Here is an 18183-nt window from a genome sequence, read left to right on the forward strand (position 1 = left end):
TTATTATCAAAACCTCGGACATACAACCCAGGTCAATTCTCTTAATCCCCACAGAGTCTCGGGCATGCAATCCTAAACTCAATAAAAAGAAAAAAGAGGAAAAAAGGGCTTTAACTTGCAAAAGAAGTCGCACGAGTACAAAAGAAAGGGACAATAAAACCAAGTAGATCAGCGTCAGAGCACACAAATACTAAGCACAGACATAGTGCAACGCTTAGGGAAGGATTAGTCACTCCTTACCCAAATAATATCCTATCCTTTTCCCAAGCCTACATTACAACCCCATAACAAGCCCTACGTGATCATATGCTAAGGTTTATCTCATTAGTGGATACTTACATGATGGCCAAGCTTATGATATCACAATTGCAAGCATTGAACATCTTTCTCAATTTGAGTGTACTTCTCTAGACGTCCCAAAGTTCAAAAATATTGAATACGTGTGAAAAGGGACTTTCTTTCTGGTGAGGGCACTTGAAATATGAGGATAGGTATAGTTCAAAGTCTTTGTTTGAAACAAAATGAACCAATCTTGTCGATCCTTAGGTATGTCTAAGGTACCACTTGAAACTGTAGGAATTACCAATAAGTCGATCTTGGTTTGTTGGACGATAAATAATGGTGAATTCTTATGCACAATACTAATTGTTCGTACCAATTGAAGTTGAGGCATGTTATATCAATCATTGTTATTAAAAAAAAAATCATTTTTGCTAGATTTTGCTCTCATGATTTTGCTATTTTTTCTTAATTTTGTTTTTTATTATTGCACAGTAAATATAGTTCAATGTTGTTGTGTTGTTACTAACTCTACGAGGTATCGACATCTGCTCTTACCATGAAAGATCCTCGTATTTCTCCGCTGAAGCATGAAATTGGGACAACATTTTTTAGTAGCTTCAAAAAAAAAAAAAAAAACGCAAGTGCACATCATATTTCGCCGGAAGTATGCGAATTTTTTGTTTGTTTAAACTGGGACAAAATTTTTGAGGGGGCCCTCAAAAATTCCACCAATGGCACATTTTGAGAGAAAAGGCACGGGCTCAGCCAGCCCCATAGTAGGACACTGCATTGGCTTGTCCAGCCCCACAGTAGGACACTGCATTGGCTTGTCCAGCCCCACAGTAGGACACTGCATTGGCACGTCGAGCCCCACAGTAGGACACTGCATTGGCTCATCCGGCCCCACAGTAGGACACTGCATTGGCTCGTCGAGCCCCACAGTAGGACACTGCATTGGCTCGTCCAGCTCCACAATAGGACACCGAGGGCGTCATAGTCTAGAGGCATCATTCTCATCGCCTAAAGGCACCATTTCATGGCCCAAGGACCTTACCTTCTGCACTGCATTCACGCCGAAGCAAAGGCGTTATCTTCCGCACCTGCATTGCATTATTATTTTCAGCTGCTCTGCGTATGCTCGCAGACGCACCGCACCGCATTTGCATTGCTTTATTATTTTCAAATGCCCTGCGTATGCCCGCAGGCGCATTGCACCGCATTTGCATTGCTTCATTTTAAATGCCCTGCGTATGCTCGCAGACGCATTGCACCGCACCTGCATTGCTTTATTTTCAAATGCCCTGCGTATGCTCGCAGACGCATTGCACCGCACCTGCATTGCTTTATTTTCAAATGCCCTACGTATGCTCGCAGATGCATTGCACTTGCATTGCTTCATTTTAAATGCCCTGCGTATGCTCGCAGACGCATTGCACCGCACTTGCATTGCTTTATTTTCAAATGCCCTGCGTATGCTCGCAGACGCATTGCACCGCACCTGTATTGCTTTATTTTAAATTCCCTGCGTATGCTCGCAGACGCATTGCACTGCACATGCATTGCTTTATTTTCAAATGCCCTTCGTATGCTCACAGACGCATAGCACCGCACTTGCATTGCTTCATTTTAAATGCCCTGCGTATGCTCGCAGACGCATTGCACCGCACTTGCATTGCTTTGTTTTAAATGTCCTGCGTATGCTCGCAGACGCATTGCACCGCACCTGCATTGCTTTATTTTCAAATGCCCTGCGTATGCTCGCAGACGCATTGCACCGCACTTGCATTGCTTTATTTTAAATGCCCTGCGTATGCTCGCAGACGCATTGCACCGCACTTGCATTGCTTTATTTTAAATGTCCTGTGTATGTTCGCAGACGCATCGCACCGCACTTGCATTGTATCATTTTCAAATGCCTTGCGAATGCTCGCAAGTGCATCGCGCATGCATTGCATTATTACTTTGCGAATGCTCACAAATGCACTGCACATACATTGCATCATTACTTTGCGAATGCTCGCAAACGCATTGCACATGCATTGCATTATCACTTTCAGATACCCTTCAAACGCATTGCATCATGCTGGCTTAAAAAAGGAGTTACTTTTCGCACCAGCACTGCGTTGACGCCGAAGCAAAGGTGTTATCTTCTGCACTTGCATTCTCGCCGAAGCAAAGGCGTTATCTTTTGCACCTGCACTCACGCCGAAGCAAAGGCATTATCTTTTGCACCTGCATTCACGCCAAAGCAAAGGCATCATCTTCTGCACCTGCATTCTTCACCGAAGCAAAGGCGTTACATAGCATGACATCCCGAACTACAGTCGGTCTGACTCCCATCTCAGGGATATGTAGGTTAGCTCAAATTTGAGGACGACTGTTCTTCATCCTACACTTGCTAGGACCATTCTAACAACACTGGGGCAAAATTTTGATTGGACGATCAAAATTTGCCACAACATCCATTAGTTATCACCTTTCGAAATACATTGACCTGATTCTCGTGATTGACGAGGTATGTAGGAACCTATATGCAGAGTTCGGTCACATCGGGACGAGAATCATTCTTTCCCACAGCAAGTATACAATCTTGCACCCCCATCATCTCGTAGCTCGATACTGGGGCAATTTTGAAAGCGACGACGTGGGTATGCGAACGTTTTTTCGGCCCTGAACAATCCTTCCCTTTTTATCATTTTTCTTTTTATCACAACCCTGTCGACGGACTGAGAGTATTGTCAAAGCTCTACCAACGTCTGGCCTCTTTCTCCGTACATATCCTTTTAGCAATTCTTTGTCGAGCCAAAATAGGCTACATGTCAACGTCTTCGTCCGAGAACTCTTTCATCGTCTCCGGTCGAAGAGGGGCAAGCTGTTGACACCTAATTTTGGCTCGACGTGCTTAAAATTAACGTTTTGGGGGCTCTGATTCGTTAAAGAGCACGAAATATATTTTTACACATTTTTATATTTTTTTAACAATTTATTGATGATTATCCTTAGTTTAGGAATTTTCTCAATTTATTGTCATTTCTCAAGAATCATTATTTTGCACATGTACAGCGTAATACTACCATTTTTTGTGCAATTAATAATTGTTTCTTAATTTTATAGCGATACCTTTTCATATCTTACACATTAATATTTATATTTTATACTTACATTATTATTTATACATGTATTAATTAACTATATTTTAGTACAGCCCGACAGTGCAGAGAAAAGCAGAGTAACTAATTTTTTTTAATGCAGAGCAAAAATTCAATCAAATCAAGGTCTCGTCACTTTTTTTAAAAGTGGACATTTTGAGGTGATGGGTTCAATTTTGATTAGTTAAAAGAAATAAGGGCACAAAGGGGTATGGCTTTTGGGCAAAAAAGAGTTTGTGTACATTATAAGAAAAGAGGGGTTGATCTAATCTTCTACAGATACACACACACACCACAGATTTCACCTTCCTCTTGGAAACCTAATTATTTCTCTTCCCTTATCCATTTTCAGCCGCCAACCACGCCTATCTCATCACCGCTGCCTCTCCACGGAGCTCCGGCGAACCATCCTCTTCACACAACAGCCGCCACCCACCACCACAAAACCAGCCCTTCATCTTCTCCTACACCACAAACCACCAGTCCCCACCAACGAACAGCCCACTCATAGCCACTGCTAGCCTTCCCTTTCCCCTTCCCCAGTTCCGTCATTACCACCGGAAAATGTACTATTCTGCTCCGTTTTTGCTTAAGTTATGGCTTCTCCGACTTGTTTTAATTTTGTGATTTGATTGCTTCTGGATGAAGTTGAGATTTTCTGGCTGCCTAAGTTTCTATACATTATTATTGCTAACTGGCTCATTCTATCATTGATTTGTCTGAGTATTTAACTAGTCTTCGTGTTTATATTTTTTGGTTGTCGCTTTGTATTGATTTTGCACCGTATGAACTTTGTTTTTTTGGCAAGCGCTATTTTTGGTCTGCCCGGTTTGGGCAAGTAATAATTGCATTGGTTTTCTTCTTGACAAAAATGGGTTGTTCCTTTGGGTTAGTGTTGCTGCTACTAATTGGAGTAAATTGCTGCACCTGATGCGAGTTTGCTGGCACGAGTTTTGAACCCATTTGCTACTGTTTAAGGCCTTCAAAGAGTTGTAACTCCTTGAGTAATTTATGGTGCTACCTGGTTTGTAATTGCTAGATTTTGGCCTAATGATTACTTCATTTTAGGGTCACGAGTTACTACATTTTGAGTAGGATTTATGCTGCATCTTTTTCTACTAAATGTGCTGCATATTTATGGCTGAAATGAGTTGCATTTGTGAGAGAATTTCTGGCCAAATTGCTGTTGTCGTTACGACTTTAAATCTGTAGTTAATTGGTTGATGTTCGTGAGCTTGGTAATTGATGCATTTCGAAAGGGTGGACTGCTATATCTTGTGGAAATTAATTGTTCTGTTCTTTGAGCCAAATGTCGCGCTCAGTGATGAATTGTTTGCTGCCTTTTTTGGGGTCATTGGTTTGCCTTTCTAAGGTTGTTTAGCTATTTTTTAAGGCTACCTTGTTGCTGCCTCAAAGAAGAAATTGCTACTACTACACTTTGAGAGTTGGTGTATTGTCTTTAACTTGAATAGACGCTGCACTTTAGTGCTACTCAACATATGCTACACTTGAGGTGGAAATGACAGATTCACTTGAAAAATCCCACCGTTTCGAACAAATACATGGCCGATGAAGAAATTTCCGTCGATTTCCAAGGCCTTCCATGTACAAAGACGGGTTTTTTATTTTAAGTTTATTCATTATTTCTTTAATTCACCTGATAGTTATTTATTTTCTTACTAACATTTTTATTAAGTCTCATGCAGGTATCCGGAGTTACTTTTTGAAGATGACACTCAAAAGAAGTTCAAATAGCTTCTTAAATTCTTTGTTTATATATATATATATATATATATATATATATATATATATATATATATATATATATATATATATATATATATATATATATTAAATTATACAAGCATAAAATATAGTGAAACTTTACTTTTTACGGTGCAGGTTGATGGTATTTATTTATGATCTGCTTAGGTGATTTAAATTTTATGTGTTTTAGACAAATCAATATTAGGCAGTTATTATTTTCGTAGCTAATATTCTTATAGTTATCATGTTTCGCTAGAGTTTTAATTCAATAGCTTAGCACACTTAAGTAAATAAATAGGGTGATTTGCCTCAATATTTAGGCTTTAGAATGTACTCTCATAATTAATTGATTAGGCGTACATACTTAGCTAGTTAAATTAGTTAACTCACTTTGAGTGCAAAATAATTTCATGTCCATTCATTATACCCTTTTCACATACCCAAGCTTCTAAGTTGCACATAACTTTTTTTTGAAATAATTATTATATCACATATGTATAAAATATGTATTGCACGATTATTTATGTGAATAGTCATATTAGTTATTCTTTAGTCTAAATTCTACTAATTTTTGTAAATAATAATCAAGCCTTTTTACACATCCCTCGTATAGTTAAATTGGTCCAGCCGGGAACCACATTTGTGGATTCTGAAGGATGCCTAACACCTTCCCTTCGGAATAATTTGAACCCTTACCTAGAATCTCACTTATTTTCGTAAACCATGTTAAGCTGCATATATTAATAATTTATAGGTACCCTAGTATACCTTAAATGCTAGGTGGCGACTCTGTACATAATTAATTATTTTAGAGCTCCATAAGTTGTGCTTTGTTAAGCCTTGGTAAAAATAAGGTGCAACAGTCAACACAACACATTTCAGAAAAAGTTCACAGTCTTTGTACTTAACACCTCTCCAATCATATTTCAAGCAAGTTTTAAAATTCCAACTATCACAAAGGCAGTCAAAAAGGAAGAAGCAAGATGGGCAAACAAACAAGTAGGCCAATTCAGCTTTGAAAGAAAAAGGAAAAAAAAAGAACAGTTCACATGAAGCACCAATACAAGATTTCTTCCTCCCTATAAATCAGTTTTTGGTCTCAAAATCAAGTTATAATGCGCACTTAAACTAACAGAAATGCCTAATGGCTTCAGGTAAAGGGAATTCAAGTAAATAAAAAGAGAGGGACCTTTTCAAAATCCTATTTTATCCTAGACTCCCCTCAGAACCAAATATTATGTCAAAAGGCTTTACTTGTCAAGACCAATTTTATAGGCTAAGTTTTACACTATTAGAGGGGTTTATTTAGGTGCAAAGTCAAAATAATCATTCAAATGAGTCATGGAACACACAATCTATACATAATAGGCTCATATCTTCTAGTTTTATAGCTTCTAGCCTATTAGTCAACAGAAAATTGTGATCAATGGTAAGCAGAGGTGAGACTCACAAGTTTTGAGTACAAATAGCTGATACCAGGTTCAATGTGCACCCTAATCACTTAGCAAGAATCACAAAAGCAGTTTTACATGGGAAGCGGTTTTACTCAACTTTACCTTTTCAGATTTGGAAAAAATGAACAAAATGCAAACTTATAACACAATCGCAATCATGGTCTACTGGTTTTAAGCCAAAACAGGTTTTCACCCTTTTTTTTAAAAGACTTCAGTCTTAAATATTCTAGTTATTTAAAAAGGTTCAATTTTCTTCCAAAATAGTAAGATTACTCTAAACAGTGTACTGTTACAAATACTATCACACCAGAGATATTCCAAACTAGATTGGTTTCAAGATGTTTAACAGTGTCTAAATAAGGCTAATAAGGGACATAGTCTAGCCTAGCAAAGGTTTTAAGTTAAATCTTTTCATATTGCAAGTCACACAACAAAGGCAGTTACAAAACAAGAAATTCAACAGTTCAAAGAAACTAAAAGGAACTCATAGAGGGTACATGGTACTTATCCTAGGATCATCAAGGCAGATGGAGATTAACACAGTTAAGACAACACAAAACAAGATGGACATGCACATCTTTGAGACTTCTTTTGAAACAAAGGAGGACAAACTGAACTAGTAAGAGTGTCACATGGTTTTAAGTCATTTTCTACTTAATTCTCAAGCCTTTAATTGTTAAAATTCCTAAAACTGAGTGCTTTAGAACCTGTGATCAAGCCAAGTTGGTTTTGGAGAACTCAAGCTATAAAACAAACGGCTTTGCACAAATTGGGACATATAAGGAAAGGAAAAACAATTTCTACAGATTCATGGATTACTTTCAACTTTAACATTGGTTTGAACCCCTTACACTTATTTCTTGAAAAACACAATTCAGTTTTCAACTTCTTCATAACATAAATAACCTAAAACAGAACAGATGTAAAAACAAAGGGGTATTTTTGGCCTACTTTACTTTTTAAAACTTCCAAAGTTTCAAGACAAGAATAAATATAAAACTACACAGGCTTATAAGACAACAGTTTAGCAAAAACAGGTTCCAAAATTTAAGCTTAGCATCACTTAGTTAAGTCTAAAATCTCAACAACTCCATAATCCACACACAAGACTAACTTACACCCTTTTCCTTTATTTTGTTAAAATTAAAAGCTAATAAGACATCCAAATTTCATTTTAAACTATAATTCATACTTAGCCAGTTTTAAACTTCAAATCTCTAAACTACATCCCAGAAATGACCTTTATTTCTTTTAAAAATCATTTTCCTGACAATACAAGAGGCTAACAGATTACAAATCAAATTATAAGACCTTCAAATTCACTAGATTATCAAGTTTAGCAGTTTTAAAGTCAAGAGTGACTTGCAAATCCTGTTTTTTCACACTCAAACTCACACAAGACATCCAAGTTTTCACAAATTGCAATTAAACTTCGAAACAAAACTCCAGGATCTAGTTATCAGAAAAAACTTACTTATTTAAAACAGTTTTAACATTCTTAGAAGTAGTCATGTAGTTCTAAAATGAATCAAGCTATTGAAACAAATAAACATTCACTCAATAATGTAGGAATGAAGTCTTATTTTAATACTTGAGGCTAAAACAGGTTCAAAAAGGCACATTTTTAGACTTAGAGGTGTTTTCAACTTAATCATATCTACCTTTCAAGCCATTTAAGCAGTTTCTCCAATCCAACTAATGATTTTGAAATATCAATCAAAGTTAAGAAGGTATAAGGTTATAAACTAGGACAGATTTTCAACCAACTAATGTTACTTAACAAGAACTATCAAAAGTGGCTAATTTAAGTCAAAAATATCAACTTTACTAACTTGGTATAAGAATCCTAACTTAAACTATCTTTTTCTTCATTTTTATTAACTTAACCAACTCAAAATTACTTAACATTTTCTAATTTTAAACTTCCTAATTCATTTTTCAATTTCAAATGACAACAACAGAAACAGAACACTTACCTAATCACTAAACAGAATCACACTAATATACAATCATTTTTTCTAACTAACAAGTATCACAAACAATAGATAACCATAGCTTGAAATGAAAACAAGGATTGAATGTAGAATTTACCTTTTGTTGAGGCAACCTAAAGATCAAAAGGGAATTGGTTCAATCACTCCAAACATCAAAACCCTTCACAAATCCTCAAATCACCTTTCTTCTTATATTTTTATATTCTCTTATCGGAAAAGGGCCTAAAATACCCTCAAACTAGTAGAATTGGTACAAAAATACTCTTCATCCACCTTTGAGCCCCCAAATACCCCTGAGTCCACCTATGGGGTCTAATATACCCCTGTTGTCCACCTATGGGTCTAATATACCCTTATTTCTAACAACCCCATCTCATTTACGACATGTCAGCATTTAATTGGTTACCCCATATAATTAACTAATGTAATTAATTTTAAACTATGTTGACCGGATCCTAACCCACCTATTTGACAAACCGGATCCATCCCAAATTAAATGAGGCTAAAAGCGAAGCAATGTTATCAAATTATCACTTATTTCTGCTGGAAACAATAAAAATTGCGGTACACTAATGCTTAATTCAAGCACTAATATCAGAATGCATAATAGTTTATCCACTATTCGCTCAGTTATTCTCATCTAGCTAATAACCCTCATATAACCTTCTAAAAGGAAGAGTAATTTAACAAAAAAACAAAAGAAAAGGAAAAAATAGTTTAAATTAGCCAAAAAAAAAAAAAAACCAGTATGGAATGAGTGATGGGTAACCATTTCCTTTCACACTTACTAGGAAATACTTATGGTATACTTGGGGCGGGGCGGGTTTGTCAAGTAGGTGGGTTGGGATCCAGTCAACATAGTTTAAAAATAATTAGATTAGTTAATTATAAGAGGTAACCAATTAAATATTGTCATGTCATGTCATAAATGAGATGAGACTATTAGAAATAAGGGTATATTAAACCCCATCGGTGGACGACAGGGGTATATTAGACCCCATAGGTGGGCGTCAGGGGTATTTGAGGGCTCAAAGGTGGATAAAATGGTATTTTTGTACAAATTCTAATGGTTCGAGGGTATTTTAGGCCCGTTTCCGTTCTCCTAAATATTGTATTTTTGTATATCCTTTCTATCAACTGTATAGCTAGTATATATGAAACTTTAATTATTTTTTTATGGACTAAAAATCTGCACCATTTTCTTTTTCTTCTACTTATTATTTATATCTTCCTCGTATAGGAATCCTTAGGATGAAAATAAAGGATACCTATCCTCCCATTTCCCCCCAAAAAATTCCCCAAATTATACCTTAACATAATTTAAAATATAACACAGATAGGACAAAACGAAAATCTAACAAACTTGTACCCTGAAATCAATAAAATCCACAAAAAATCAGATAAATACGAGGATAGTATGCTTGCCAGCACAAATCACCACATGATACAATTCCAATGGTACAATTGTACCGAAATTGTACCAATGAGATAAAATCCCCAAAATTTGTACACAACCGATGAACCTTCTTGGAAACTACCCTAGGTTCCCACATAAATGCATGTGGTGTACAAGATGGCTAAAGACTCAAGGTCCTGCCCATGGCAACCATCACGCATAGGAACCCGAGCAACATCCACGAGAAACATGGCTCAAATGGTGTAAATAACTAAAATTTAAACGAAATTAAACCTAATCGTAAGAACACATGAAAAAGACATAAAATCCCTCTCAATTTGGCTCAAAATGACCTACAATCCGCTGCCAAACAACACCAGAGGCGGCATAACCCTAAATCGCCATATTGCCTCTTTTGAGAGGTAAAGAGAGGGTCGGGTAAATGAAATAAATCGGGGGTGGGGGGGGGGGGGTGGGGGGTGAAAGTTTGTTTTAACAAACTTTCACTCCCCCTTTTTTTTAAGATATCCCCCTCCTATTTATTAAAATGTCAAAAAGAAAGCCTCTCTATTTAATTAAAATATAAACCATATATTATAAATGCATATATTTCTAAATAAAATAATTATTTAGGCTAAATAAAAATTAAAACTCGTAAAATTAAAATCCAAGCTTTAAAACGAGCCCAATATTGATATTGTTCTGAGCAATATTTTAAATATGAAAAAATGCGGTAAAAAATGAGTTGTAACTTATACGTCATTTTAATTAACAATTTTCCCGAATTTAGACGGAGTGGGATGAAAGTAAATAAATCGTATTTCTCACAGTTGTCATTTTTTTTAAGGAAATAATAATTAGGCGTCGTTTTTCCATTTGCTCGGGATTTTGAAATTTTAACCTTTTTAAGGGTGTATCCTTACTCCGTCTTTGACTCGCTTGAAACTAAAATACATGTCTTATGAGGTGAAAATTAGGTGTTAACAAAGAGTTCGAGGATGGCAAGGCCATACTTGAGCTACGAATTTTGACAACCCTAATTTTTACCAAATAATAGAAATTACGACTTTCTTTTTGCGCAAAATTTCGAAAATATGACCAGACCCTGATCTTTGGGCTTCCTACATATCTCAAGTTATATGAGAATTCAGGCCGTTTGTAGTTCTGACTCTGGGAGGACTAGAAAATAAAGAATTTTTTAAATTATCTTGGGATGTCCCAAGATAATCATAGGAATATGGCCGATCCTCAAAATTTGAGCAGCCTACATATCCCTAGCTTTAGGAATCAGGCCAATTGTAGTTCGACTCGATAGCCCGAAAAGGAATATCCCTTTATGTGGGAATCCCTTTGACAATTTCCAGTGAAAAATCCAACCGGAAATGGTTTTTTGAAGGATTTATGAGTTCAGTTGCTTGAAGTGATGTTTCAATCCTAGTGTAGAAAGCTTGACTTTCGTATACGGTTTTTGACCGGTTGCCTAAGGAAAATTCCACGTTAGCTCTGCATGTTTTGAGTCCGGCTTTTGCTTCCCCATTGGTGGCTTTTAACCCGCCTCCAAATGTTGAGTCCTACGTGTTAGTTCATTTGAAATTTTCTTTATTGTAAATGTCATACCTGTGTGGCACTTTTGCCATTTGTTTTAAAGGATTAATTTTGTCGATTCCGCCATTTTTCCGGCTCCTCGCGAATAATCATTCATCTTCTTTTCTTCTTTTCCTGTAAGTGTGTGCTTTTGTGTGTGTATATATATATTTTGAACCAATTTTGACTACTTTGGATAATGATCACGATACCTCGATCGGCACTTTTCTCATCATTTTCAGATGTTTCATTTTTCAATGTTCACACATAATTTTCAGCAAAGACAAAGTCTCTATTTCTCTCACTTGGTTGCCTCCTTTCTTTTCCCTCTTTGTTGTGGCCAACCCTAAAAATCAGACCACTCAAGTCTATATATATGTGGGACAAAATGATATGTGGGCTAGGACCAAAGGGTGTTTTACTTAGGGCAACTTACATAAATAGCTACCTTTTATTGGCCTCTAACTAGATATAACTATAAAATGCAAAATTACCAAGTGTAGCTACTTTTCTTTAAAAATGTGTGTATTTCTATTTTTTTGAAATATAGAGAAATATAGTGAACTGTAAACACACTCCAGTGAAATCAGGAGCTATTTATGGAATAGATTTTTTGAAATACAGGGAAATACAAAATCGGGTTGAGTAAAAATAGGCTATATTTTTTGAACAAATTCTTCTTTTTCTTTTTAAATGGTAAGTTAAATTAAATCAACCATATTTTACGCATTCCATAACAGCTCACGAATCTCTCTCAACTTTTATCACAATCAAAACTTTTTGAATTCAAAAACCACTAAAGATCTGAAAACTTCCAAATATAGAAAAATATACGCTGGAATGCAATGAAACATGATTGATTGTTTAAGAAATATAAAGTTGTAGTATGCATATATATAATGGAATACAATGAAATATATCAGAAACTATTTCATAAATTAGAAATACAAAATGCAGAATTACATTGAGATACAGTGAAATACAAAAATCGTGAAAACAAAGTGGAGCAAAAATAGGCTCTACACAAAAAAAAAAAAAAAAAAAAAAAAAAAGAAGATAAATACAATGAAATAATACACTGAAATATATTGAAACATTTTATCAAACACTTGGTGGGCGTGAAGCTCCACAACTCTCATCAATGGTGTTTCTACAACTTCCACACTAATCACAGATTCACCAAAAATCCAAGAAGAATAAAAAGTTAACAACTTTGAAAACAGTTCTTCTTTTTCATCAAATTCTTCTACTTCCTTTGAAAACTAGAAGTCCATGGAAACAGTATTTTGGCAAAATGGCAAATTAAGATCTTGGTTTCTCCTTCTTCTCCTTGAAGAGAGACAAGAGAGATACACCAGAAACCTTCACAACTTTGAATCTGACACCAGGAATATCTCCTACGGCATGACCCTTTCGACCAAATCCAGCAATCAACACCTCATCATTTTCTTCAATGTAGTTCAAACAACCATCGTTAGGAACGAATGCAGCGATCTTCTTCCCGTTTTTGATCAATTGAACCCTAGCACATTTACGAATAGCAGAGTTGGGATGCTTAGCCTCAATACCTCTGCAAGTCATTTCAAATAATTTTGACTGTTTAGATACAAGGGCCATAGATCAATAAGGCTAAAGGAGAACAGCAGCCATATATAGAGGGTCCAGGCAAGGGAAGTAGATCTGTAGTAGATCCCACAGATCTGGGGGCAAGAGAGGGAACGGAGAGAGAGAAAAAGAAGGGTGAGGGAGAAATAGATTTGAGAGGTGAGAGAAAACTAATTTAAAAGAGAAATTTGTGAAATACAAGACACTAGTTATGATGTGTAATTTAAGAAAATATTCTAGTTATTACCAATAAATAAAATAAAAGGTAGTTACTATTAATAAATAGGTCTTAGAAGTAGCTATGACAAGTAAAATTTCCTTTTATTTATCCACATAGGTAAAAAAAAAAGGCCCAAAAACCCAACAGTAATTTGAGGAAGAGCATTCACTATATTCTTTTGATGTAGCGTTCTCAGTCCGTTAAAATTCTAGTGCCCATTACGGAAGTGTCATAACCATGCGTCATTCTTTAATTTGCAGAAAAACATGTAAGATGAATATTATGGAGATATAGAGGAAACATTCCGTTTCTAGTCATTTTAAGTTGAGAAATTAATCCAAGTTGGTATAAAAAATTCTAAAAACTCCATCTTTTATAGATATTTCATAACCTTTCTCTTGCAATTGACCAAAGCTCAGATGATTAGTCCTCAAATCTGGAACAAAGAGAACATCAGCAATTGTATGGGTGAAATCTCTATTGGTCTGAATTACAACCTGCCCTTTTCCCATGACTGAAAATTTAGTGTTGTTCCCAAACTTCACGCTATCTCGAAAAGATTCATCTAAGGTGGAGAAAACTGACTTATCTCTACTCATATGATTGCTACATCCAGAGTTGAGATACCATAAATTCTTACTTGTTTCCTTCATCATGTAGCAAACCATCAACAAGGATATCTCTTCTTCCTCTTGTTCGTCAAAATTGGATTCCTCTCCACGCAACTTAGACAAATCTGCTCGGCAATCTAATTTATAATGACCAAACTTGTGGCATCGGTGGCATTCAATTTTAGACTTGTCTGATAACTTTGAGTTGTAGCCACCTCGTCCCTTTCCTCCACCTTAATTATCATGGTATTGACGTTGTTGTTGATTTCCATGATAACCCTTATTGCCTCGGCCTCTATCTCTGCCTCTGCCATTACCACTGCTGCACCTTCGTCCTCTAAAATGATTTTCTGTGGAGACATTCAATGCCAGCTCCTACTTTTCTGGCCGAGTAATTTTTTGTTCATAGATCAACAAGGAACATTGTAGTTCATCAATTGAAAGCTCATCAATATCATGAGATTCTTCAGTAAAACAAATCACAAAGTTAAAAAATTTCGTGTCACAGTCCTAAGAACCTTTTCAACAATTGCAACTTCCTCTGACTTGTCACCGTGGATCCGCATCTTATTTACGACTGTCATCAGCAGTGAAAAATAGTCATTAACTGACTTTCCAGATTTCATTTGAAGAGTTTCGAACTTCGAACGGAGTGCATGAAGCTGCTGCCTCTTTGCCTTTGTTGATCCATGGTATTTCATCTTCATAGAATCCCAAATCTACTTAGAAGTGTCTTTAGAAATAATAGTTTGCAAGACTGAGCAATCAATTGCTTGGAAAAGATAATTCTTCGCCTTGAGGCCCTTCAACATTGCTGCCTGTGCTTTGACACTGTTGTGCCTTCAGCTGATTCCGGTATGCCATCCATAACCACTTGCCAATAATCCTTTGATCTTGGAAAATTCTCCATAAACATGCTCCAATGGTTATAGTGACCATCAAAACGAGGAATGGCTGTCTGCATAAAGTTTTCTGAAGTCATAGGTCACACCTTGCTGCTGCAATTTTTCTTAGGGGAAAAAAACACAAGTAACCGCCCATTAGTGTTTCTTTCTCAGCCTAGCCATAAACTCTCATTCTAATAACCTTACACCTTTCTATCCCGATAAAAAGCACCGCTATATTGTTCTTTACTACCGCTTAGCCACATCTTCAATTTAGGTGGACAAAGTAACCCATGTCTTCACAAAATATACCTCCATTTCCTCTGACCTTAAGACCATACCTGCTTTTCATCATTTTCACCCTCCTTGTTTTTATAAAATTAAAAAAGAAGAATAAATCTTTCACTTCTCACATCTTTCTTTCCGAATCTTATCTTCATTTTTCTGTTTGAAATTCACCAAACGAAAAAGAAATTACATCACTGTCCTTTAGCACCCAATACATTCATATCGCCATTTAAGTGTATAATTATATACACTCTATATAAATAGTGTATGCATATCTTTATACACTGTTTTATACACTGTTATACAATGTTTATATAGATGTTATACACTGTATAACAATGTATACATCTATGAACTCTTCTAAATCACCATTTAAAGTCCTAGCCTTACTATACAGTACTATACAAGGTACAGTACTATACAAGGTGTATAACAACATGCATAGCACTGTTATACAATACAAACACAAATGTTATACACATCTGCCATTACATACCAGCAGCCATTACACCTTAAATTCAACACCTCAATCACAAAATTGAAAGCCTTTTTATTTCGATTCTAGATTTGAAAGTCTTATTTTTCTCTGAGATGGGCTTACAAAACACCAACAACCACATTATACCATGAATAGAGAGAGAGAGAGAGAGAGAGGAGAAGGAGAGAGTGTCGACGATGGAGAGGGAGAGGAAAACAGCTTTTGTTTGTTTGTTGGCTGTCGGGGAGCCGTTGGAGATGGTGAAGAGGAAGCCAAAAAGGGGGTTTTAAGATTTTGTGGAGATAAGAAAAGCGGTGTTAATTTTGGCTGATAAATTAAATGAAAGAGGCCCGACATGCTATTACATTAAAAAAGAATAGCGTTATTTTAAGTTTATTGCTATACACTACTAAAAAAAAAGGCAAAAATCGACGGCCAACTGCATCGAATTTTTAGTGAAAACTAATGAAAAATAGATGTATCAGTGTTCGTCAGTTTACGTTACGTCGCTTTTTGAATCAACGGACTCCTTTGGTTATGTCAAAAAAGAAAAAGAAAAAAAAAACTGACTAACTTCGTCGTTTTTTTATTTTTTTGAGAATAAAATAATGAAATGTAGCAACTTGGAATCGAACTCTGGTATGTTCCTTGACATTAAAGGGCTCTACTACTAGAATACTCATGTTCTTTGTTCAAATACTTATGTTGATTTAAATTATATATAAATAAAAGTAAAAAACCGACGGAGTCTGTCGGTTTATTTTAGAAAATAATATAAAAAAAAATTATACTTTTCGCGCATTTTTGCACGAAAAATAACTTATGCTGTCCGTCTGTTTTCTTAAAAAAAAAATTATCGAAAAACTAACTGATTCCATCGGTTTTTGCCAGTTTTTTAGTAGTGATAATGGGCTATTAATAATTCTTTTTCTTATGTGTTTCTCTCATAAAAGGTTAATATAACCTGTGTCGGATACCAATAATGGTAAAAACAGCGACAGAGATTAAGAGAAGAAATACTTAAATTCTACTCAGTTGGCTAAATCTCTCATAATACTGAATTACCGCAGTTGAGCTCCTTAAATAGAGCTCTACTAACAGTAAAATAAATAAAAATAGGATAGTAGTCCACTAACTTCTCCTATCACTCAACTAGCTAACGAACTGGAAAATGCTGCAACTTTTACCCAACAAACTAGTTACTTGCTCATAAAACAATAACATTCATCATATACTCCTTCCGTCCCAATTTATGTGACACATTTCTGATTTCGATATTCAAATAAGTCTTTCATTGATTGTAGTTTTTTCATATACTTTTAAATTTTTTGAAGTGTCAATTAGTTTCCAAATATGGACAACAATTTTTACTCCCTCCATCTCAAAATATTTGTCTTCCTTACTAAAAATACTTGTCTCACTTGTTTTATTTACCCAATATAAAATTAAGTAGTTTTTTCCATTTACCCTTGTATTAATTATATCAATGGGCTGATTTTGTAAGTTCACATACCAACATTTAAGAGGTTTCATCATTAATAGATTAAATATTTATTATGGAGAGAGAAAATGATGAAATATGTTAAGAGGGTAAAATAGTCAAAATACTAACCTTATAAATGCTTTCTTAATTGGCGTGTAAATGAAAAATGCGACAAATATTTTGAGACGGAGGGAGTATTTCATAAAACGTAAAGATTTTATGCCAGAATTCAATATCAAAATTACTCTATTTGACTCTCGAAATACGAATTATGCCACATAAAGTGGGATGGATGGCGTAATGTTTTAAAAGGGAAAAGGGTCAAATATACCCCTCTACTTTAATTTATTAGTTAATTTTGCCCTCCATTAGTCAAAGTAGTCAAATATACCCATCCGTTAGCCAAAGTGTATACATGTACCCTTACGTGGATGGAATTCCTCAATTCAGCCAAAATTAACCATTTAACTAAAAATAGGGAAATCAACACAAATGCACATTCAAAAGAAAGAATTTACAAGCCCATACCCCCTACTGAATAAATAATACTCCCTCTGTTTCAATTTATGTGAATCTATTTTCTTTTTAGTCCGTGTCAAAATGAATGACTTCTTTCCTAATTTGAAAACAAATTCACTTTACGAAATGATTTACGGCCACACAAATATTCAAGATTTATTTTGAACCACAAATTTCAAAAGCCTTTTCTTCTTAAATATAAGTAGATAGTCTCGTTATCCGTTCTTATTAGTAGTCGCATTATTGCAATATAATTTCTTATGCTCCGATTTCTGCTATTATCTGTTATTTCCTGTGCTTTGGTTATCCTGTGTCATCTGCTCCGATTTCTGCTATTATCTGTTATTTTCTGTGCTCTGATTATCCTGTGTTATCTGTGTCGCTTGCATTATTTCATTTTCATATCGCTTTAAATCTCTTATCTGAATCTCTTAACCTTATCTGACTTCTTTTTATGCTTTTATTGAGC

The 18183-nt window shown here is 35.4% G+C and overlaps 3 protein-coding genes across 3 annotated transcripts in view; 1 reads left to right on the forward strand and 2 right to left on the reverse strand.

The window, feature by feature from the left end:
• Window positions 1–18183, forward strand: part of LOC132603788 (protein LEAD-SENSITIVE 1-like) — a 46685-nt gene that overhangs the window by 12954 nt on the left and 15548 nt on the right. The gene's annotated exons all lie outside the window — the stretch shown is intronic.
• LOC132602414 (small ribosomal subunit protein uS12y-like) lies at window positions 12256–13245 on the reverse strand. Its single transcript, XM_060315271.1, has one exon. It carries the CDS (start codon window positions 13241–13243, stop codon window positions 12929–12931), a length of 315 nt encoding a protein of 104 aa, XP_060171254.1. The 5' UTR covers window positions 13244–13245; the 3' UTR covers window positions 12256–12928.
• On the reverse strand, window positions 13784–15044 carry LOC132601735 (uncharacterized). The gene is made up of 2 exons (XM_060314799.1): window positions 14873–15044; window positions 13784–14187 (listed from the first exon to the last, which is right to left on the reverse strand). The coding sequence occupies exons 1-2, from the start codon at window positions 15042–15044 to the stop codon at window positions 13784–13786; spliced, it is 576 nt and encodes a 191-aa protein (XP_060170782.1).

The sequence above is a fragment of the Lycium barbarum genome, chromosome 7 (genome assembly GCF_019175385.1).
Source record: "Lycium barbarum isolate Lr01 chromosome 7, ASM1917538v2, whole genome shotgun sequence".
NCBI lineage: Eukaryota > Viridiplantae > Streptophyta > Magnoliopsida > Solanales > Solanaceae > Lycium > Lycium barbarum.

Excerpts from the sequence above, each read along its gene's own strand:
- LOC132601735 (XM_060314799.1), bottom strand. The coding sequence starts at position 15,044 with ATGACTTCAGAAAACTTTATGCAGACAGCCATTCCTCGTTTTGATGGT. Across the intron at positions 14,188-14,872 it reads GTCAAAGCACAGGCAGCAAT|ATTTGTCTAAGTTGCGTGGA; the intron begins GTTGAAGGGCCT and ends ATTGCCGAGCAG.
- LOC132602414 (XM_060315271.1), bottom strand. The coding sequence starts at position 13,243 with ATGGCCCTTGTATCTAAACAGTCAAAATTATTTGAAATGACTTGCAGA.